Raw genomic sequence first — 25015 nt, forward strand, 5'->3', positions numbered from 1 at the left:
CTTGAACGCGCCCAATGTGACCGCAATGTTCGTCGCTTATTTGCATCGCAGTAATTTCGTGGTTGTGACAGATTTCCTAACCTGAATCGTAAACTTTATTGATTAATATCTCGGATATTATCACTCGCGGAACAGAGTAAAGCTTTTTTTCTGTCAGATTCCTTCATTTTATGCAAAGACGCGTCAAATAAGCCTAATTTCACTGATTTTTGAGCTGCGAGGGAGCTCGTCTAAATAATTACCAAATTCTCTTACTTTTAAGATGAAAACGTGAGGATGATATCTGTTAGTTAATTTTCTCGTCAAAAAACAACGTAAGCATGGTTTTCGGAATGATCTTGCGTTTGTAATTGATTGCGTAACGTGACAACGCAAACATAACCTCAACATGCTGTCTGAGGTGGACGTGTTTATCAGCAACTACACGTTGGTCGATCCCGAGATCTATCAGCTTTGGGTCGACGGACATACTTGTGAGTGGAGGAAATAATTCCTCCATTGATTTTATCTGCACGAGAAATTATTTGGGTCTACAAGTCTAATGGATGCTTTTTTCTAGCAAGTGACGCAGTTAACATTTTGCATCAACGAGGAATCTGTCAGCAGACCAATGCGCCAATCGAGCTGGTTGCGTCTGACATCCTCGATCACTATCGCACCTACGCTTTGCTCGAGAAACTGCTTCACACTCCTACGAAACTTGCCAGTGAGCAGCTAGCCTTTCAAATCGAACCACAGACCAGTCAAATGCTCATAGAAATGTAAGAGTACATATGATGCGACCTTCTAATCAAAACTCAGATTATTGAAAATAATTAATAAAAGAAATTAAAGCTAATAGAAATCGATACTGTAAGCAGTGCAAAATATTTAATTTTGAACCATTAACGTGCTGTTTCTAACAATGTTTAACATTAAACCATTAAAAAACATATGTTTAGGCTACTCTAGCCTTTATCAGCAGAGAAATAGGAATGGTTGCTGTAAATTCTTATGTTGGATTGTAGGATTATTAACTCTTTGGAACTGATGCCAAAATTTGTAACAATTACTGATACTGGGGAGAGATCTAAAAGATTCATTTAATTTAATACAAAAAGCCTATATTTCCATGGTTGGCACATAAATTATATATTCCTAATAATACAATTTGTATTTAATTGGAATGTACTTATTAAATGAAGTTAGAATAAAAAGTTTCGACTCTGAATTGGAATCCTCTTCAATATGGAAATATAATATGAACAACAATGAAACTTTTTATATTTTACTTAGATTTATTTTTGTAGCCCCACAAATATTACTATTTTATTTTATTTCCATTTGATGTATGTTGACTAAAAGGCACTATTAATTTCAAGGAATAAAAATAATTTAAATTTGTAGATGTAACATAAAGAAAATTGAATTATTTGACATTTTTGTATGAAATGGTAATTGTTACAAAAATAAATGTAAGAATTAAGAACTAAATAAGTTCAAATATAATATATTTTTTTTATATTAACACTACTTTACAAAGAAACTTAAATTAATTTTACACATTAGAATCTTTGTTAGCTAAGCAATCATTGAGCCAATTAACCCACCATCAACTTCATAGAGATATACTTAATTGAGTAGGTCCTTACATCGGCTCCAGAGTGTTAATAATTTTCTGTGAGGCTGACATAAATAATTACTTATTTCAGGTATTATGAATTTGATGATGTCGTTATACGCGAGTTATTAGGAAAAAAGATAACATCTAAAAGTAGAAAGGATATGGACGAAGTAGCAGAAAAGACAGGAATTACGTTGAAGAGCTGTAGAAGACAGTATGACAATGTCAAGAGGATGTTTAAAATTGTCGAAGATTTGCCAGGCTCTCTTGCAACCAATATCAAACAACATTTCTTACTTTCTGAGGATCTTGCTAAGTATGTATAATGTATAACTCCTTTTAGAAACTGTAACTTGCGTTTTTTAGTATGAACGCACAATCCAATTATAATAAGCATCATGCAAATCATTTATAATATACCAAACTAACTGTTTTTAATTGCACAGACGATATGCTGCAGTAGTGTTTATAGCATGCCTGCGATTTGAAATGAATAAAAGAAAATTACAGTTTTTAACGTTTCCTGATCTATACCATTGTGCCAATAGTATGATGTCGTCGTGGACATATCGATGTGTCGGATCCGAATACTTTGATACGGACTTAGATAGAGAATTCTTACAGGAGTTATCAGAATGCAGAGTTCTTCTAGAAAACGATAAACATCACAAACAGTATATTATATCATATATAAAATGACAAATAATTCCTTTTTATAAAAATCACAAAAATAACAGGAAAATATTGATATGTTCCAGTTTAGTATGCCTTAAGCTCAAACCAATGCTTCTCGATCGATCTTATCAAGAACTGGACATAAACTTCCGTTCGTATTCGAGAGCGATACTCTGTATTGGATGTAACTTGCATAGATCACGAGAATTGAGATTTTTCTTTTTGGAATTGGTGGAGAGATGTATTGAACCTTGGCGACAAGTCAATTGGACGCATTCTGATCTACGAAATTTCTTAGTTGTCTATACACAGTGCGCTCTTGACATGGATGTACTTAGGTAGGACTTATAATAATTAATATTATGAATAAAATGTTCAAATATTAGGAACTTTGAGAAACATTAATTATTCAATTTTTATCACAGAGAAGGCGAATTGAGAGATGCATTTGAACGTTATATGACGGTAGTGACATGTTGTCTATTACGTATGTATCATACATAATTATCAATGTAAAAAGATAAATAATATATTAATAATATACGGGGTGTTCTTCGAATCGGTCGCCACAGTTTTTAAGATACTTCCGATGGATTGAGAAATATTTCTAATAAAAATGGTTTCTAATAAAGAATTAATTGCATAAGAAAAATTTCAAATTTGTCCATTTTCTAATAAGAAAATTTAAATCAAATTGTTTTTAAAATGGAACCATATATTTTTCTTTCCATATTCTTGTAGTACACAAAAAGATAAATTCATAGCATTATGCTACTTTAAGTACTGACAACAGATCCGTGGATTATGTTATAAGTATATATTAATTGAAACATCTTGAGATCAAAAAAATAATCAAAATGATACATAACACTATATCGATGTATGTCTTTTTATGTACTATAAACTATAGAAAGAAAAATATATAATTCTTTTAAAAAAATATTTTATTTTGATTTTTTTAATTAAAAAATGAACAATTTGAAATTTTTCTTATGTAATTGATTCTTTATTAGAAACTAACGAATTTTTGTTGGAAATACAATATTTTGTGTCAATTCATCGGAAGTATCTTAAAAACCGTGATGACTGACCTGAGGAACATCCTGTATACTAGTATGTACGATTAGGCTACGTTCGAAAACATCACCCGAGTGCCTCAATGCATCGTTTTATTCTTGTTGTTCACCCAATGTTAAATAAGGATAAGATGATACACGGGGGCATCCGGGTGATGTTTCCGAACGCAGCCTTAGAAGGTATAAGTAAATAATAGGATAAATAATTTATATATTACTAATATTTATTAATTTTCTGTAATAAATGATAGACAGATTTATGCATCTTATATACTGCGTGTAATTGTGCAGTTAGCATACATATATGTAATATCGCACATTGTCAACATTTTCTTATTACTGATATTTTCAATTGATTGTGCGCGATGTGAAATTCTACAAAGTGAAAGGCAATTTGTATGGATATGGCAGTAGCTCGGTGTATCTTTTTTATAATTGGCCATATTCGGCAGAATGTTTATTTTGCAACAGTTGGAAGTTTTCTTCGCTTCTCTTATTGTGAACTAGATCAAAGAGTATAATTCAATCAACGCAAAGCACTTATTAAACGCTGACTTTTGCTGAACGTGGCCGTCATATATATTCAAAATTGAAAGTTAACTTTAATTTATTTAAATCCAATATGAATATTAATGAAATAAATTAGAATGTTTCAACTATTGCACATTCGTTGATGATAATAACAATTGGATGTTTCAAATAAAAATCACTATTTATATACTAAAATTTTGACTTATTCTTACTAATTCTTTCTTATACATATATTTACATTTATTATCGCATTGTCTATTAACATTATTAATATCGCATATATCAATGTACAGAATGCACATCGCACGTGCTAGTTTCAAGAACCACATTGCTTAAACCTCATTTATACATTATAAGCAGTGTACATCTCCTTTACTCTAAACGTACTTCCTTGTAAGAATTGTTACATAAATAAAACTTATAAGATGGGGAGGGTTCCATTAGCGCACAATGCGAAAGCTCACATCGGCTAGTGTCTAGTAACTTTTCACTGTTTTACCAATGAAAATATTTTATTTTAAATTGACCAATTAGCGATGTTGCGCTATCGGAACTCTCCCATAAGATGTCCAGTCTTCTATCCAATATCAACACAGTTGATATTGGACGAGATACACTGTGTACTGTAGAGATGTGGCAGATGGGAATAGGAAAAGTGGCGTATCAGGAAAATCGTAAAAATATAATTTCGCCTAAGTACTCGTGTACGATTGACTACTGCGTGACTCCTAACAATTTGTTAACGGCGTTCACTATGTCTTTAATCTGTGGCAAGGCCGCGATCTCTAGCGATTTCGCATATGGCATAGGCGTGTCGACTCCTGTGATGCGAATGACAGGTGCGTCAAGATGATAGAAGGCTTCACCTGGAAAAAAATAGCTTCGTTAAGCAACACTGTCGAGAGAATAAATAAGTTAAAATAAAATCGATAGGAATCAATTTCTGAAATTAAATAGCTTTGAAATGCAATTCACTAATCTTTTGTGTATGCAATGCGTTCAATAACTTAATTCTAACTAGCTCTAATTTGAATTATATGTTAATTTAGATTGCTACATAATAACTCAAATACGTAAAGAAAGAACTTGAAAAAGAGCCAATACAATCGAAGCTAGATCTCTCTCTTGTTTAATAATATTTATATATAAATTCTAAATACATCTTTCAGTTATATAAACTGCGTGCCGCTTATTGCCAGACTTAAAACGCAAATAAATTGAAGCCGAAATATCAAATTAAATTATAGGAGTGCTCCGTTGAACATCGAATAATATAAAATTAAAGTCTTTTTGAATTTTAATATGTAAAACTAAGCATCGTCGCAATTACTCCGCCGTTACAGTTACCCCGATTGACCCTACAGTGTTCGGTACAGACCGACAGTTTAAGGGTAAATTCCTGAAATCATTTTGAGACAAAAATTCTAATACCAAAATGCCAAGGCTTTAATTGTTTTTTAATTATAAGCACTTAAAGTTATTGAATCATACCGCCTAAAATTCGCGTGTTTAGATATGATACAACGGAAAATCCGCACCTAAGTTATATTGTTAACTCCTTGATCTGGATTGAATTTGGATTTCGATTTTGACGTTTTATTATTTTTTACGACCAACTGCTGCCAACCAAAGGTTATTGATTTCTAAGTTATATGCGACTTAATTTTTGCTTATCGCTTTTAATTACTGGTTGTTTGTAACATCGATAATGACTTCGTGCAAAAGTTGAAACGTTTAAGCACGTGAAATTCGCTTTATTAAAATAGCTTAATTGGCTCGTGGCCCCTCTATTTGATTTTTAATCATTTGAGTCGTTTTTCTCATCTTATACAAATTAAACCGATCATCAATTTAATAATTATACTAATAAGTATCTTAAAACACTAAAAAGAACTTATTGCGAAAAATATTATCCAAACCAGGATAATTTTGTCTTAATTTAAGCTGTCTAAATTTGATTTAAAATATAAATTCAACACAAGTAAAATATGAGAAATATAGATTAAACGAAACATACTCTCGGCGATTCTTGCACTGACTTCCGCTCCGATGCCGCACTGTGGCCAACCCTGTTCAACTGTCAACAAGTGTTTCGTCTTCACCACAGACTGTATGATGGTGTCTATGTCCAACGGTCTGAGAGAACGTAGATTAATCACTTCGGCCTCGATTCCTTTTCCAGCAAGTTCATTGGCCGCTTCTAGGGCTTCCTCGACAGCTTTGGAGTGTGCTACCAACGTTACATGATTACCCGCTCGTTCTATCTTGGCCTTGCCGATAGGTAAAACAAAGTCCTTGGATAAAGCTTCGTCAGACATAGGATACTGTACACCATACAATATTTCATTTTCGAGCACCACCACTGGATCAGGATCTCGAATGGCTGCTTTAAGCAAACCCTTGGCGTCTTCGCTGTTATAAGGTGACACTACTTTTAAACCTGGACAATGACTATACCAGGCACCGAAACACTGCGAATGTTGCGCTCCTACGCCTGCAGCAGCACCGTTGGGACCGCGGAACACGATTGGCACATTGACTCTACCTGCAGACATGTAGAACGTCTTGGCAGCGGAGTTGACGATGTGATCGATTGCTTGCATCGAAAAATTGAACGTCATGAATTCGCAGACTGGTCGCAGACCGGCCTAGAAAATGAAATATTCATGCAAATAGAGGAATATACTAATAAAAGCGCAATAAATAAAACAAAAGCTAGCTCGTTATTACAACAAATAAAGCTTAATAAAAGTTATTCTACATACCATAGCTGCTCCAACCGCGATGCCTGTGAAACCAGCCTCTGTAATCGGCGTGTCGATGACACGTTTGTCTCCGTACTTCTTCCAGAGACCTCGGGAAACTTTGTACGCACCGTCATAGAGAGCTACTTCCTCGCCGAGAAGAAATACCTTTTCATCCCTTTCCATCTCCTCATCCAAGGCAGAGTTCAAAGCATCTCGCACAGTCATCTAGCAAATTCACAGAAATTTTCATGAGAGAGCACCGAGGTATAAGTGAATGACCTTCCATGTCCTTCAAATTTCTACTTTGAATCATACGCGAGAGAAATGTCGAAACGGGAAGGGCAAAGGGAGAGCAAGGAAGAACTGTTGATGAACGTGGAAACGTTCGCGGAGTTCCCGCGACGTCCAAAGAACCGTTTTTGTGTTTTATGTTAGTTTTAAGCGGCGGAGTAAATCACCTGCTGTGCTGTTGCCCATTTCGACGTGGAAAACGAGCGGCGAACGACGGTTCTTACGGCGGTCTGAAAACAAAGAAGCATCGTAGTAATCCAGAAATTCGAATCTCACACTCTTCTTTTTTTCGAGCAGATCGCAACAATGTGATCCATTCCACTTGCAGCAGTCATCCCGATTCTCCATGCTCGCGATGTTCTATAACGAGACGAAATCAAAGCGGAAGAGGCTATCGTAAACGTGGAATAGGACATCGATTGCAACCGCTCGCTTTTCGGAATTCGCAAAATCTTTTTACCATGAACATGTTAAGTCGTTGACGAAAATGTTTCTCGCGGTGGGAATTTTCCTGAGAGCGGTTTTTCCTCTCTCTTTCTTTCTTTCTCTTTCTGGAAGGTTAATTTGGGAAACGTTCGTGAAAAATCTTCGTTCGGTACTAAGACCAAACGCGGATTACGTTAAAAGAGTCAAGGATGCGCACCGCCGGGATTATTCAGAACGGTTATAAAACGAAGTCGCTGATTCGAAACGGCGCCACGGCGGCGTTCAAAGCCGAAGCGGCAAATGCGAAGTTGCGGCAATTTATATAAAATGAGCGAAACCAGAGAGAAACTTGAGAGAGGGCCTTTTTCTTGTAACCGCAAAATACCGCGCTATTAGCGCTATTTGTGTCATTCTATCCTTGTTTTACGCCTAATAAACAACGAAGAATGACAGAAGTAGCGCTAATAGCGTCTCCTCGAATACTCCAAATGTAAGAAATTTATTTGTCAATACCCTTAAAATATCTAATTTTAATTACATTGTTGAAATTTGAAAATAACATATATATATAGGTATTCAAATATGGGACAGGAATTTCTGAAACATGGCGGACCAATCAATGCGTTACTTTATATATCATATTGCAATTTGAATAAAGTTGGAACTCTTCTAATTGTAAGCAAACTATATTTGATCTAAAATTGTAAAGAAAATTTAAATGAATAAAAATGAATCAACCTGAAGAGGCCCTCCACTAATCCCGACAATTTCTAATGGCGGTCCTCATTTTCTCAGCAAACACCAAGTTACATATAACATTTAATATAACTGTAGTATAACGTATAACACACGTAATATATTACAGTTTATAGTTATTATACATACAATTATATTCTTATGGCAAATTACAACTAATTATAAGAGGTTACGTGTAACTTGAGATTGGTTGGATTTGTCCCCGGGAAAAAATGAAAAAGATTTAACTATATATGTATATGTATATAGATCTCATTAGATCTAAAAAGAGATCTTAAGAGATCTTCATTTTAACCTAATCAAAGTAGATCGATGTACATATACTTTGATCTATTTATATCCTAATATATTATATAAACATTTATCTCATTAGATATAATGTATTTTTAAGCTTTAAAATGCGTGGTTGAAAACCTCTGAGATTTTTTTTCGTCAAGATACTTAACTTTTCGTAAAATGCAACAAAATTGCAATTGTACCTTATTGCCTTATACCTTTGACCAAGATTGTAGATCTATTTTGATATTATTATATCTCTGTAAATCTCTGTAGATATGTTATTAGATACGCCAATTTTTATCAGATTACACTTATATATATCTTTTTTTATATTATTATATCTCTGTAGATCTAATATCTATTACATTTAATTTCATTGCATAAAGTTAAATATTCATATATATCAATTTATTCTCGTAGATCTACAATATGCTTTCTTTATATTCAATATAGCATTTTATTTATATCGCAGATTAATTTTTTTAGATCTTAATGGATATAACATCCATTATGTGAGGCCAAGCTAGATTTCTGAAAATCTGATTATATCTAAAAATTAAATCTCATCAAATGCAATTTGATCTTATAATATTTGATCTAATTTGATCCACACATATATAATATAATGAAATCTTCTTCATTTTTTCCCGGGTCTTTATGTATTACATACGAATTTAATATTTTCATGCAATGTATTTATTTTATAGCAAAATAAAAAAAATATAAAGAAAGAATTATAATATTCAAAGTAATTAGACACAATACAATATAATAAAATATAATACAACAAAAAAAAACAGACTCAAATCTTTTTAATATAAAATATAAAATACAAAAATTGCTTATAAATTTTTACAACATTTTTGCTTATATGTATAAGATATCTCGTACACAGAATGCATATCATAACACAAAATTCGTATATATTTCAAGAAAATCCGAATTCTGATTCTGCAGTAACAATCTTTACGTTTTTATTTAATAAATCTTTTAATGATACAATATTTATTAATGGGTCCTTAAACGAAAATTTCAATTTCGCATCTCCTACTGTAGAAATAAAAGTTGTTGAATATTAAGAAACTCGAAACTGAATATTCAAACAAGTTAATTTAGCAAATTTTGTTTTATAATATGCGCCTGCATAAAAATGGAATTACGAAATTATATTTTTTAATGCAAATTTTCAGCCCGTTTTTACCAAACATACTTATTAGTAATGTGAAAATTTTTAAATTATCGGGCAAGTGAGAATAGTTCCGCAGTAATTATTGCGTAATCTTTTTTATAAGTTCGTAAGTTTCTTTAATTGCTTACATGTATTTTCGAACATTTTAGTTCAATTCGAGCCATCTTCAGCGACTCGTATTATTATGACCTTGGGTGGCGTCACCAAGGTCAGGTCAAGGTCACATCGATTTTTTCATAAAAAAAATCTCTTCATAGGTAGTTCCAAAAATGCCCATGACCCATGGGTATATACTCATTTTAGAAGGGTATATACCCATTTATGTAAAAGAACGGGTATATACCCGTTTCTAATCTTCCCATCATGAGGATATTTCCACCAGGGAAACCCTCATTTTCATTACATATTCTTGTAGCTTCTCATGAGAGTTCTTCAAAACATTATAACAAAATATGTTTTCATTAAGTATTTCTTTCTAACTTTTCGAATTATGAGGCTTGGATGTTACAACACGACCGAATTAGCATTTATACCCAAGGTGTCCAATCGACGGCTAAAACCTCTTAAACGTTGTTCAGGACCTGGATAATATTTGTCAAGATCAAGGCCATAATTGGAGATTGTTCCTCTTATTTTCATTTTTATGTAAGAATGAATTTTAGTGCAATTTTTAATGCTTTATGAATGATATCCAGTAACACGAGCATGTTCATGAGAAGATGGAAGTTTTGCATGTTATTAGAAAGTTTTTGCAATACCGTATATCCAGATATAATAAACGCTAAAGTCTTGTTATTTGGTGGAAAGTCGAACTGCGCATGTACAGTTTCGACTTTCTATTAAATAACGTGATTTTTAGCATTTACCTTATCTAGATTGCAAAAACTCCCTTTATTTACGTAACGTTTCTTAAGTTCGTCTACTGATAAACATAGTTAAGATTTCTATCGAACTTATCCTCGTCAAAGAAAATAACAAGTCTTTTTCGTCGAATACACGTACTGTCAATCACGAATCTTACTTAAATAGTATATATTACGGTTTTAATTGTTAATTTCATACCATAGAATAGCAGTAAAAGTATGAAAAACTCCATCTTCTCAATGACTTAAGATATTGCCTCTCACGGAGTTCAATATATAACGCTTGTTTTTACCTGGTTTGTATACTTTTCAATGATTCACGTACACATCATCATAATGTGTGTGTGTGTGTGTGTGTGTGTGCGTAGAAATATAATAAAATTACGTTCTACTTTAATGCTGATAAGCGCGATTTGTAATGCGCATCTTAGATGCTTCTATATATTACAAGTAGAAATAATGCATCCGAAAGAAATGTTAGCTCGACTAAATGACATGTGTTTAATTGTAATCTATTAACGTGTTATCATCTTTTGTTTAAATACAAAATTTTTTTCTGATTCCATCGCTTAATGGCAGCACATAACGCTCCTATGGATGATAATGATGTAAAATTGTAAAATAATTTTACATGCAATTTTGTAATAGCAAAGTACACACATATATATATAATTATATATATATATATCGTGAGATTAATACTGTTTCATAATTTTACGAAATTATTAATGAAGCGATCAAATGATTGCTTCACATTCTCTAACAAGGATCATCTCTATGAGTGGGAGTAGATTACTCATAACATGTCATATCTTATCTCTTGATAGTGGTGGTAGATATCACTATGCCTCTAAGTAGGTGTGGTGTAGTATCTCGTTAAATGAAATCGATATCACTGTGTCTCTAAATAGGTGTGGTGTAGTATCTTATTAAATGAAATCGAAGGAACAGTATATCTTACATAAATCCAGCGAATAAGTTTTTGATTTTCAAATAAGTTTAAGAAACGTTCTTCTCAATGCAGTGTGATACTTATTAATTGAAATACGAAGTATCGATTCAGTGGATACAATTCTACATTTCTTGTTTTTTTACAGCCACGAAATGATTGGTCGATTATATTTCTGGATTATTCTATTTGTTCTTGGTAAGAAGTTTATTATTTTAATTTATGATGCACAATTAATTTTGTTATATATTAATATTCGTAGTAAAATGTTTCCTTAAAATTCTTCATATAATTTTTGCAAACCTTTTATGTAAAATTTATAACTTCTCAGAAAATTTTTCAAATCTTTGTTATTAATTGGAACACTTCATAAATGGAGTACAGTTAAGAAAATCTTATTCCTATAAAATTCTTATATGTATAAATTCCAAAATATTTCTCATTCCATAATTTCCGAAGAAAACTTATAAAACTTGAAGAAATTTAAAATATTTTTTATCTCAGACAACTTCATAAATTAAAAATTATGAAATATATATTAAATTATGGAAATATATTATGAAATATACATTATGAAATATATAAGAATTATGAGAATTTTTCTCATCAAGGATGTTAAAAATTGTTTAAAGTTAACGCAAGTTAAAAATATAAAAAAATACTTTTATAAATATCTTTTTTTCATTTGTAAAAATTCAAACATTTATTATTACATTAAAAATTGTTTTGATACTTACAAAAAATTTTTTTGCTATTTTGAACTAGACAAGGTCTTTTAAATTTTTGGATGTTAAAAACAATGTCATAAACCAATCTTATGTCAAGTTGAAATTGAGTTTAAATGCGTTTAAACTCAAAAATGACTCTATAATATTTGAAACTTTTTTATAAAAAAGATTAATGTTCATTTTAGAATTCTATTCATCTAAAAATCTATATGAAACGCAAACAGCACATGATGTCCATTAGGCGTCCATTTACAGAAAATAATAGGCGTAATTTACAGAAAAATTAAAATGTGTTATATATAAATATAATTAAAAATATTATACATATTACTTTTATTATACATAATAAGATGTATAATAAGAGTAATTTCATAATTTTGTGAACAATACAGCTTAATTTTCTTTATACATATTATTTCAGGCGTTGCTGCACAAGAAAATATATATCGAAGTATTACATCAACACTTCGAGAATGTTACGAAAATAAATATCTTCTAGAGAAAGATAACAGATTGCCCCATACTTTAAATACATTAATTGCAATTCTCCGCAAAATTGAGAATATAGAAAACCAGGACATGGATTTACGAACCTTAACTGTTGCAATTATCCACAGGTAAATAATAGGTTCTCATAACAGCGTTAAATAAATTTCAAGGTTTGAGATTGCTAAAGTGCATAATTTGTATTTCAAATTGTTGCATTTTAAAAAATTATAGATTTCGTCAAGATGGAATAGAAAAGAATCCAAGTGTCGTCGAGCAGTCTGGTATATTGCCATATAAAGCAGGTGTCCAAGCTCAAAAATATTTACAATTAATTCGTTTTATTCCCGAGAAGACTAGCCGGCTTCTTGAAAACACAATGACCGACATTGAAAAGGTAAACTTAATAAAAACTCATACTATTTAAAGTATTTTAAGTATATATTCCTAATGGAAAATTTTTGCTGAAATTAAAATGAATAATAACGAAATATTACTGAATCACATCAAATTATTGGAGATTAAAATCTCCATCAATTAATCCACTTTTAGTAATATTTTACTAAAATCCTAGCAAACACAAATATATAACTACTATATTATTGTCATATAACGGAATATAATAGATAATATAACGTGTGTATAACATATTGCATCCACGTTGTAATTTCTCACTTATGGATCATTGTAGTTATAAAATATAAAATATATAACCGTTATGTTATAACAATAATATAATTTGCTGTATATTGTAATATAATATTACATTATATATAATTATAATATTATGTTACTGTATATTAACCTGATTTGCCTTTTGCACTTACTATAATCACAAAAAAGATCTCGAAATTTTAATTCTAGGCGAAAACAAACGAAATATGTTTACTTTTGCTTAAAATTATTTCAAAGACCTGTTTTGGGATTAGTATATGCAAAATATATTCCCTGAAAATTGTGTTTTTGGGATAAAAATAACATTTAAAAACAAAAAAAAATTAATTTTATGTCAATTAATTAATTATAGTTATTTTTAAATTATACCTTTAGTTGCGAAAGCCTCATACCAAGTGTTTGACAAAGATATATGTATGTGTTTAAAAAGGCTGTAATATATAATATAGTTTTAATATTACATATTTTTAGCATTGAATAATATATATTTTACATTTACTATATGGATTCATCAACTAAAGGGGGTTGATCATAACCTTTATCTCGAAACTACAGTTTACAGAAATTTCATTTAGAATTATCGCTGATAACTTTACAAAATATTATAAAAATTAAATGTAGTAGAAAACTATTTTTAGGATTCGTAGTATTTCAGCATAATTCAGTGTTTAATTTCAGTGTTTCATTTTTCTGAATAAATCTGTAAAAATATTAAATATTTTTGCATCATTTTTTTGTTATTTTTAATTACTCTTCATTAATTTTTATTAATTATCTTTAGAATTCATAGTATTTTAGTATTAAAGGTATTATTTATATATTAAAATATATTTAACAATATTTTGGTCATTCTTATTTTTCATTAATTCTACGATTTCGTATTGATTTCAACGATTTTTTTTTACATTTCACGTTTCTGTCCTAAGGAAAAAGTTACATGTGACCGCCAGGGTATAGAAATAGGGAACAGTTTTCAAAAGTGTTTTATATTTTGTGTATAAAAATCTGGATAGACTTTTATCTGACGGATATATTATCTTCTTTTTGCAGTGTACCCTTCATTTTATGTTATCTAGCAGTATTGAAATGTACGAAAGAGGGGACGAAAACGGAGTATGTAGAGTGATTACCCCTTTCAGAGGTGCGAGAAGTGTTACCAGCAATTATTCCATTAACACAAATTTGAATATGCACGATGATGTAGAAACCTTGACACCTGAACAAATGTAAGTAATATAATTTAAACAATTTAACTCAACTGTATGAACAAAAAGAGTAACGTAAAACACATAAAAATATAATTAAACGAAAGAAATCTTACTATATTTAAAAAACATATTTCTTTTTCAATAGTTATAAAAAACGATTGTAGTATATGGTATTTTCATTATAAATGACAATCAATTATATAAGTATTTTCCAAGAATTTGTTAAATTATATTTTTTCTTAACTAAAAATTATTAAAGATTATAGTTATTTTAATTAACCTTTATTTCTTACGTTATAATTAACCCTATAAGCTATATACATTCTTTTTTTCTATCCTTGATATACACAGTCGGGTTTCCCCATCCATATTATACTGTAATTTTCATAAAAATAGACATATTTCAATTAATTTTTTTTAATCGATGGAAAATTGATTAAAGAACAAGTCCATAATATGATAGATTCAAAGAGAAAAAAAAGTTCAAAAATATGAAAAAATCTCGATTTAGCAAATTGTATTGAAATTTCTGGGACTCCCAGTGTATATAGCTAGAGTTAATGACTTATATAATAATAAAATTAATTGTTTATAAAGATTATATTAATATATAAATCAAAAATTGTTTATAAAAATTATATATAAATCAAAAATTAATTTAATTAAAAATTAAGTTGATTAAAATAAACTTAAGTTAAATTAAAGATTAACTTTAAAAGGCACTATTTAATTAAATTAAAATAATTATTATAATTTTTATAACCAAATCTACAGTTTACTTTAGAGTTTAGATGATTAGAACTCAAAATAATTGCAATGTGAACATATTGTAAAGGAGGATATATACAGCTTTTAAGAGTTTTTGCGACTATCCTGGAAATCGTATTTCAACATTTTTTAATGTATTTTTCTTCATAAAAATCAAAAATTATCATAATAATGACGCTACACTCAAGGAAAAATTGATACATTGAAATAAAGTTAATAAAATCCTTATTCACATTATTATGAAATCGTGTCAGTTATGCTTCGTAATCAATATTATCAATATTGTCAAAACTGTATAACATATATTATTAATATCAGATTGTTTTGGAATAATAAAAACTAAATTTTATAATTTTTATACATCATATATTTTTTTAATATGACATACATAATACATTGGACTTATTTCTGAAAATTTTGATTGCAAATGTAGCGACGTTATTACAAATAACAAAGACGGAGTTACCAAACATGTGTTTGATCCAAACGCAATGTACCCGGAATTTCCACCGAATCATCCAAAGACCGCCCGAGTTGTTAACAGACCGCCACTAAGCAGATGTCCTGTGGAGAATGGAGTTATAAAAACTGCGTAAGTAGATTTTATATTTTATATTTTATACACAATAACTGTATTTGTAGCGTAAACACACGTTTTCATTCTTAATAATTATTTACTGTATACTCTTCCTACTAATACCTTATACTGAAGGCCGCAGCACAGATTTTTGCATAACACATAAGAAAATCAATCAATCAAATGAGTGGGTTCACTCATTTCTGGGTTACACTCTACGAACAACAAGGATAAAATGATACCTCATGGGCGTAAGGGTGATATTTCATTTGTGCATTTTTGTTGTACGACAAATTTTTCAAGCCTGTTGATTGGCTATATGATAGAGAGATTCGAGGACCTCTCTGTCCTGTACACATTTGTTGTACGACAAAAACGCACAAATGAAATCCCACCCTAACTGAGGTATCATTTTATTCTTGTTGTTCGTAAAGTATTAAACAGATATACACATACATATAAAATGGTACATCAAACACATTACACGTACAACGGAATGCAGCCTATGATTTTGATTGCATTCATGCAAATTGTACTTCCCCAAGGATAGGGCCGTGGTATGGCCCTTTTAATAAAAAAAACTCTATTATTTACTCTTAATATCACTCCTCGTTTTAATAACTCTATTGAAGCCATTGGCATTCGGCTTAAACTATTAATGCTTCTAGCCCGTGGAAAATATTACATGGTGTGCTCAATTGGCTAAACCATGCTCCTTTTTACGGCAAAATCTCGCATTCCACATGGCTGTCAACAATATTAACATCGCAAAGTTGTTGAATCTGAATTGGTCGCATCTTTATCGCATACAGAAGTGTGTGCATTTTTTTCTACTGTGACACACACATCCATGCATTATTAACAATTTGGCTTATAATGGCTTATTACAACGAAAATGAGTCTATTTTGCTATAGTTTTAGATAAATAACTTTTAACGAATAAGTGAATTCAAATGAACTTTTGTATGAATGTTTATTTGATTTTTATTAATATATGTACGAAGTTTGATATAATTGCATGGTAATGCTATTTTCTCATCAAATTTACAAACAAATACTTTAAAAGCGCCGTTTCCTATATACTCTGCGATAAAGAACGACATATTAAAGTAATATTTGTCTCCGTGTCTCAGACTCCGACTAGAGAGTCTAGCCACTTCCTGTTAACAGCATCTTAATGAATTATATTATCATAGCTGGGGTCCAGTTTCTGCCGGGCCGCTAATCACTGGTATAGCTGCTGGTCTACAACCTGAAAATACAATACTCTCGGAATTGTTTCCTAATGAAGATAACACAGAGAGAAGTGCAAATCTATCAAAATTGTCATTGGATAATAAATGGATAGCAACCATAACTGGTAATAAAACCTTTATTTTTTTATATTCATATTCTGTACTGATTTATGATATAAATTTTGAAGAAATTAAATTGCATCAGAAAATTAGCATTTAATTATAAACTAATCAATCACAAACACGATTATTCAACTATTTTCTCAGATTATTTTATCAACTATGAATCATTTAATACGATATTCATTATAGTAGGAGATTGCAAAAAATTTATATTATACTTACAGGTGATTTAGCTGAAGTTATTTTAATGCAAGGACCTATAAATGACAAGGATGAAAAGCTTAGTGTAGGTGCAGACGGCAATTGGAATTCGTCGGCTATGCCCCGTTGGTATTTTCTGACAAGTAATAGCAAATTACAATTTACCACAGCAGAGATCAGAGGAGATATTGATGGATTAATTCTTGCAAGGGAAATTGAAGCTTTATATTCAAAAGTACCTAAACTGAGGCTATCGCAGATTTTAGATCTATATTATAGCTCTCATGGATTATTTAATTCTACGATTAGAGCATGTAATCGAAAAACATTGTTCCAAACAGCTATACCAAAACAGACAATGTTTAAACAGGTAATATTGTATAATATTATATTACATTATTGAATAAAAAAAACTTTTTTTAGTATAAGAACGCATGTAATCAATTTCGTAGCTTTTCGAACTGTGAATACGATTCAGTTTATTAAATTGTTCTATTACATTACAATTAGTTAGAGCGTGTATTTTGAAGCGGTTAAAGTTGCAAAAAGCTATTTTTAGCATATTTTTGCATATTATGAGTATGATGTAAAAAAGACGTTTATAATTAATATTGCATCAAAATTGCGGGTATTATATGCCTTAATGGGATATATAAAGTCACAACTTTGACATAATAGATCCTATATTAATTATAAATATATTTTTGTATCATAAAATCAACACTATATATTACTTTTAAAGGACTAAAAGTCTTAACAAGTACTTAATTTTTGTTACAACAAAATTTCTCTAATGCGCGCCACATGATTATGATACGTCAAAATATATTAAAATAGTTCTTTATGCAACTTTAACTGGAAATTTTTTAAATCTCTAACATAATAGAGCAATTTGGGATCGTAGTGCCCATAAAACTACGATAAATAATTATCTTCATTTTTGTGCACATTTTTTTGTTAAATAAACTGTTCAATAATTAATTACTTTTGATAAGAAGTAAATAATTTTATCACACACAAACGCACGCACGCACGAACAAACGCACGAGTGACTTTCAAAAATTATAAATCGAATCTTTTAAATTAAAGCAGTTCATTTCACATAGACATACAGTACTTCATTAGTCTTGGAAGAACATTTGCATAAAGCTACAATAAATGACGATAAAATGGAAAATTTTGCAACACAAGCAACAGAGCAGCTGGATCTTTACGTTGGTGAGTGTATAGGTATTCAGCATTTTACAAAATAAATATTTAGAGATAAAATAAAGAGTAAACTTGTAAAGCGTATAAATTTTTTTAGATTCAATGGATAATGATTTATCATGCAATGCGACAGAAACAGGAAATTTTGATGATGTTATTCAAATTGCTGTTAATCTGACAATTATTATTGATATGACATGGCCTTTTGACGCGATACAATCAATTATTGCGTAAGTACAAATTATACGTAAATATATTTTACCCATGTAAATAACCCATGTGTTTGTTATGTCGTTATCGTTTGTCACATTGTATCTACTATTACCTTTTATAAGAACAATTCGATAATTTTTCGTAATAAAGTTAGGTGAGCTATACAGGTTCTAAGTCACTACATGTTAACGCATACCAAAGATATAGAGAATGAACTGCGCGATCCGTATCTATTGTAAGTAGTATTCATATGTGATTGATAATAATGAGAGAAAGGAACCGTGGAAGACGGCCAATCTCCCTCTCATTCTCTCTCCCATTATACCGTTAAATAGAAAAAGATAGAGTTCGCCGTCTTCCACAATCCCTCTCTCTTACTTTTATCGATCATTTTGACACACGCGCAGTCCATTCTCTACGTCTTTGATGTATATTGTGTATATTAGGGCTCGCTATTATACGTTTAAACGAAAATACGTTTACACATATAATTAGTATATCCGTTTATTAGAAACGTTTTTCCAAATATACGTGTAATTAACTGTTATACGTTTAAACGAAAACACGTTTACACGTATAATTAGCATATCCGTTTATTAGAATCGTTTTTCCGAATATTTTCACTTTTTTTTATATAAACATTTATCCCTTTATTAAGGAGTGTGACAAATTGAGCAAATGCAAAAAATTCGATTTTTAATTTTATTAAAAAACGTTAAAATATTCGAAGAAGTGTTTTTCATAGATGGATATACATGTTAAATATACGTGTAAATGTATTTTCGTTTGAATGTATAATAAAACACGTATATTCGGAAAAATGTTTCTTTTATAAACAGATATGCTAATTAAACGTGTAAACGTTTACTTTCAAGTAAACGTTTTTTTGAAAGCGAATATAAACGGATAAACGTTTTATGTTTACACGTATCTTCGAAAAACGGAATAAAATTAGAGCCCTAGTGTATATGAAAGAAATATATGGGAACCTCCTGAGGATGTCCCGAAGACATTCTGAGGATGCTGAGGACATCTCATTTGCTATACTATAAGACATCTTTAGGACGTCCCGGGAAGGAAATGGGATATCCAAAAAAATGTCCTCAGTACCTGTCCTGGACGTCCTGAGAACGTCCATGTGCTGTTTATGGGATATAAGCACTAACATATAGTGAGTTGGAACTGTGTAACTTACCTCTACTCTCAACCAGTTACTTTCTTCAATAAGAAACGCGTAATAACAATGAATTGCTCTTTCAAAAGTGAGGATTATTTCAACCCTAGTATTATCGTTATCATTATGAAAAATTATAACTCGTTATTATAAAAACGTAATAATATAACGGTGTTATCACGAGTAATGCATTACTTTCCGTCTCTAAAGCTATCTTATATAAACATAATTTCAATCAATAAAAATATTTTTTATTTTAACGACGTAAAAATAAAATTATCAAAAACGGCCAAAAACGAATTAATAAATACAGAATGTTAATAATAATGAATCATATATTTAATATGTTTATAACATTAAAATTTCAAGCGGAACTAGTTTCGACATTACAATATTTTCTTCAGTTGCAAAAAATTACAAATTGCTAATTTCGCTCGAAATTTTAATGTTCTAAATACATTAAATATATTCTTCATTATTAACATCCTCTATTATTAACTCATTTTTGATAATTTTGTTTTTGCGTTGTTATTTCAATAACGAGCCGGTCATAAAACTTAACTGATTTTTTATTTTTTTCTTAATAGAAACGTATTGGATAAAATCGACATAAATCAGTACAACAGTCAATTCACAATTATGAATGGTCATGATGGCAGTATCATATTGAATACTACCAATAGTATTTTAGACTTTGGTTTATATAATATAACCAATTATACAAATGGTATGCTTGCACATTTTATAGTAATATATATATATTTTTTATATATATATATCAAATGAATGTATTCTGTTGCAAGTGATTCAATGTGAAAATAACTTTTTCAGTTACTAACGGAACTAACGGAACTAACGGAAATAACTTTGATCTTCCTATATCACTTGAAAAATTAAAAGTTTTGCAAAAAAAGAAATTAAATGATGAACGTTATGGTCTTGGAAACGCAAAATCTGATGTGGTTTTAATTATTCCATATGAATCGTCTCTCTCAGATTCTGATAAAGAATACTGTATAGAATGGATCAAGAAGATGCAACAGAAAGTACCGGGTAAATTACTTCTTATAAAAACTACCAACTGCAATTATTATTCATGTAAAGTTCAGGATATCCCAGAATAATGGTATCATCTTTCATGAGCAAGTAAAGCGAACTAAACTGAGAATTGATTAGAGAGTTGAAACGTTCAAATCAAATAAAGAAGACATTATTCCAACTTCTGAGTATTAATTATTCACTAAGAAATTGCTCCGGTTACCTGTGCTGACTCTCACTAGCCTACTTTTATTTATTTTTATATTGTTTAGAATTCGAGAGTCCCGTTGTAATTATTATTATATGCATCAAAATAAAATTATTTTGACGTCATTTTGATTTTTTGTTGACTTTTGTGTGTTTCTTGATCAGTTGTGAATGCTAGACACGGGAAGTTGTTTACTACAAATCTAGAATTATCATAAAACTGGAAATCAGAGAAATTAGGAAAGTCAGGGAATTTGAAAATGGTCAAGAAAGTCATGGAAAAGTCAGAAAATTTTGCGAAATTTTCTGGAAAAATAAAATTTTTGGCTTTAATAAAATTTAATGTGTTTTAACCACAATGTAAAAATGGTTCACATGAAATGAATGAGGCTTCATTAATCATATTATTGTAGATACCACATTACTTATATTGACTTATGGATCGATAGATAGATGGACAGATCTTATATCATCAACTGATTTGTTTGCCATAACTACTGCAGACGATATAGGAAATTCAGCGATAATTACTAAATTAATTTCGAAGATAAAACAAGGTATGTGTAGGTCAGATCGTTTCTTTTGAAATCTATATCTATATAATTTTACAAATATTTCATCTTGTCATTATAGTTCCACAACGGTTGATCAATACACAATGTGGAGCCAATTATTCCACTGTTGGATCATCGAATTCATTTAACGATTATATTGAACCGGGTACGATAGTCTCTTACAGAATTCATCCTAATTATTTCTTTTCCACCAACAGCGATCATGTTTCTAAGATAAAGGTAAAACTTTTCCTACACAAAGAATATTGAACATATTTTCTTTTTTAATAAATATTGTAAATAAAAATATCTCTTTAGATTAAAAGTGAGGATAATCTAAAAGTATGTAACTCGCGACGTTTCCAAAATATTAATGAAACAAATGACTGTGTATCAATAAATAATAGTGAATATTCTATTGAATTTTCCTGCAATGGTGCGAGTTTGATACATCTTTGCCGTCCGTTATATCTCTTAATCATTGCCAATTCTTCTGCTACAAATTTTAAATATGGTAAATACAAAAAAATTATAAATTTAAATTAAAAATTTAATGTAACTGTTAATATGTCACAATGAGTACATTCAGTACTACAACCGCTCACTGAGACGCTGAACGCTCACTGAGCAGGTGTAGCATTGAATACACTCAATCTTTTTTAAGTATATATACTCTTAAGCACGCACGCACACACACTATATATATATGTATATATATGTATATATACATTATCTTATAGAAATGTAATGTCTTTTTTTATAAATCATCTAATATTGTATTTCTTTAGGTCCAGATGAGTGCAGATTTCCTCATATGATCCAATATACCATTTCCTATGAGAATTTGGTATGTGAAAGTAATGCAAATATAAATATGTTGAATATTTTCATTTTAGTCATAAGTATAATATATACATTTTTGTAATAAATAATATAAAAGATATAGAGATTGCAAGTATTATTTTCTTTTAACAAAATCATATCAGTGTAATTCAACATTCGTCAAATTTGAATTAGAATTGTAAATATCATTTAATACTGCCCTTCTATTGTCCGATAAACATAAATGTGGTATTTTGTAATCACTTTATTCATATTGATAACGCTAAAAGTTTCGAAATAGAAAATATTGTAAAACTTACTTAAATAAATAAACTAACACTTAAATAAATGATGTTGCTTCTTTAAATAAAAGATTTACAAAGAGTCACCGTATGGTCCACTCCACAGGCAACCTTTCTCACTTGAGCTCCTACTGCAACCTGTTACAAGACAAATTGTTGCAGACAAAAAATTATCATTACACACACATGCATCTTTTATTCATATTTTATTCGTAAAATATATTTTACATTTACCTTTAAAGGAAAAAATTGATCCTTCACATGCCCTAATCCTAAAGACCCAAATTTGTTACAACCCCACATGTATAAATCCCATGTGTTGGTTAACGCCGCTAGTTGATTGATTCCACAGTATATATTTGTTACCTAGCAATGTATACAAAATTTATTGACGTATAGTTTATGAATAATATGTTCACAAAAGGCTTTCGGATTGAAAACATTTTTTAAATAAATTTAAATTATTTTAATTACCTTGACATTACGATTATACACATTATTGCCAAACAATGTAGGAGGAATCATGGTTGGTTTTAACACTCTTTGCACTTGAGGTCCAAGACCGAGTATACCATATCCCCATACAAAGACATTACCATCATCTGTAACGTAATATATTAGTTACTATGTAAATATATATAATATTATATATAAAATGTATTAGCTAAAATCAGAGATATATAAGCATAACAGAAATTAACATGAAAGATACTTAAAACAAAAACTATTATTATTAAATAAAAATCATAAATAGTAATTATTAAAATTGATAAATTAAAATTATCATAAGTTTTAGTGCTTACTATTTAAGACCATACAAAAACATCCACCTGCTGCTATGTCTACTATATATCCTAATTCTTGTGTATATAATTCTGTAGCAATGTTTATTTGATAATTATCTTCTTTGACTGGTAATTGACTATATTCTGAATTACCCCAGCCATACACTTTTCCTTTATCTATAAGTAGAAATATTTTAGTTATGTTACTACCTATTATATAGAAATATAATAAGTGTAGTAAGCCTTAAGAAATTGACTAATCATAGCCAAGTATTCTTCTAACATTCGATTGTGACTAATTAATTCCTTAAGGTTAAAGCTTACTACACCCATTGTGTTTCAGGATTTATACAAATACTTGGTCTGAGTATATGTTGTATTTCATAGTTACGTACCACTAAGAGCTAATACACAATCAGCAGCACAGGCAACTTTGACTATACGTTGTCCTGCCAGGTCACCCTTGACTAAACTTGGTCGATGTTCATTATGATAGTGTGCAAGACCTGTTTGTCCATCAGCACCCCAGCCAAATGTATACACTTCACCTGTCTCTGTCAAGAGTATGCTATTATATAATGTTAATAAGAAAATACATGAAAAGAGAATTATAATATAATTGCATAATAATCAATTGATATTTTATACCTATGATCTTGACCAGCTGTCACCGCAACAATCTTATTTCCTTTAATGTCAGGTATATGATGCACAGCTGTACTTTTCTCATAATTTTCATTCAATATAATTGGCCTACCACATTGACCATATGCATTATTACCTAATGTAAACAAACCTTCTGTTGTTAATATTAATAAATGCGCTCTTCCAGCAGCCATGCCTATAATTTTGGTCGAGGCATTCTGTAATGGCAAAATTATTGGCTTTGGAATAAATATCATATTGAGAAACTTCTCATCAAGATTATAACCTGTTGTAGAAAAGCTAAGCTATAGTGTAACTTTTAAAATTAAAGTTTATTTTTAATGAAGGCTTTATAATATTGGTAAAACTAAAAATAGATCTTTAGTTACCAAGTTGTGAATCTGTATTTATGCCAGATCCATAAACAATATTCTTATCCGAAGAATGTACAGCATAAGCTGTAAAACCATAGCCACAAGCGATATCTGTCACTCTATGTTGCTCAGCAAAGGACAGTCTTTTTGGTTTTGAGAGGTACGAAATTCTGTTCTTTTTTAGGGCTCGTGGTTCTCCAAGAGCACCATGCTCCATAAGACCCCATACATACACTCTACGATCGTTCTCTCGATTTATCGGATACTGAAAAACTGTAATCCATGTGATTTTATGTAAGTAAATCT

At 30.2% G+C, this 25015-nt stretch overlaps 4 protein-coding genes across 7 annotated transcripts in view; 2 read left to right on the forward strand and 2 right to left on the reverse strand.

Moving 5' to 3' along the window:
• On the forward strand, window positions 1-22706 carry LOC108730706 (acidic fibroblast growth factor intracellular-binding protein). Of its 3 annotated transcripts, XM_018460582.1 has the most exons (20): window positions 1-473; window positions 560-761; window positions 1692-1919; window positions 2050-2277; window positions 2362-2616; window positions 2704-2765; window positions 12535-12730; window positions 12834-12996; window positions 14325-14500; window positions 15684-15842; window positions 17024-17187; window positions 17410-17756; window positions 18493-18604; window positions 18693-18825; window positions 20570-20709; window positions 20814-21035; window positions 21641-21784; window positions 21861-22021; window positions 22100-22295; window positions 22570-22706. In XM_018460582.1, exons 1-20 carry the CDS (start codon window positions 389-391, stop codon window positions 22704-22706), a joined length of 3510 nt encoding a protein of 1169 aa, XP_018316084.1. In that variant the 5' UTR covers window positions 1-388. The 3 variants fall into 3 exon arrangements, with proteins under 3 accessions (XP_018316084.1, XP_018316082.1, XP_018316083.1); XM_018460580.1 differs by lacking the exons at window positions 12535-12730; window positions 12834-12996; window positions 14325-14500; ... (9 more) ...; window positions 22100-22295; window positions 22570-22706 and having other exon boundaries at window positions 1-136; window positions 263-473; window positions 2704-2842; XM_018460581.1 differs by lacking the exons at window positions 12535-12730; window positions 12834-12996; window positions 14325-14500; ... (9 more) ...; window positions 22100-22295; window positions 22570-22706 and having other exon boundaries at window positions 408-473; window positions 564-761; window positions 2704-2842.
• Pdhb (Pyruvate dehydrogenase E1 beta subunit) lies at window positions 3578-7601 on the reverse strand. The gene is made up of 5 exons (XM_018460583.1): window positions 7384-7601; window positions 7091-7153; window positions 6651-6857; window positions 5903-6533; window positions 3578-4751 (listed from the first exon to the last, which is right to left on the reverse strand). The coding sequence occupies exons 1-5, from the start codon at window positions 7390-7392 to the stop codon at window positions 4600-4602; spliced, it is 1062 nt and encodes a 353-aa protein (XP_018316085.1). The 5' UTR covers window positions 7393-7601; the 3' UTR covers window positions 3578-4599.
• LOC108730704 (protein bunched, class 2/F/G isoform) overlaps window positions 10779-25015 on the forward strand; it is a 20592-nt gene continuing 6355 nt past the window's right edge. For both annotated transcript variants that reach the window (XM_018460576.1, XM_018460577.1), the window contains exon 1: window positions 10779-10800. The gene's annotated coding sequence lies outside the window, so the exon portion shown is untranslated. The remainder of the gene's footprint in view (window positions 10801-25015) is intronic.
• Window positions 22718-25015, reverse strand: part of LOC108730705 (Williams-Beuren syndrome chromosomal region 16 protein homolog) — a 2459-nt gene continuing 161 nt past the window's right edge. The window contains exons 2-8 of the mRNA XM_018460579.1: window positions 24725-24982; window positions 24339-24621; window positions 24086-24258; window positions 23709-23867; window positions 23380-23507; window positions 23140-23271; window positions 22718-23043 (exon numbers count right to left, since the gene is read on the reverse strand). Of these exons, the coding sequence (XP_018316081.1) occupies window positions 22966-23043; window positions 23140-23271; window positions 23380-23507; window positions 23709-23867; window positions 24086-24258; window positions 24339-24621; window positions 24725-24982 (1211 nt within the window). The 3' untranslated portion in view covers window positions 22718-22965. The remainder of the gene's footprint in view (window positions 23044-23139; window positions 23272-23379; window positions 23508-23708; window positions 23868-24085; window positions 24259-24338; window positions 24622-24724; window positions 24983-25015) is intronic.

Source organism: Mycetomoellerius zeteki, unplaced genomic scaffold (assembly GCF_001594055.1).
Source record: "Mycetomoellerius zeteki isolate Tzet28-1 unplaced genomic scaffold, Tzet1.0 scaffold95, whole genome shotgun sequence".
Taxonomy (NCBI): Eukaryota; Metazoa; Arthropoda; class Insecta; order Hymenoptera; family Formicidae; genus Mycetomoellerius; species Mycetomoellerius zeteki.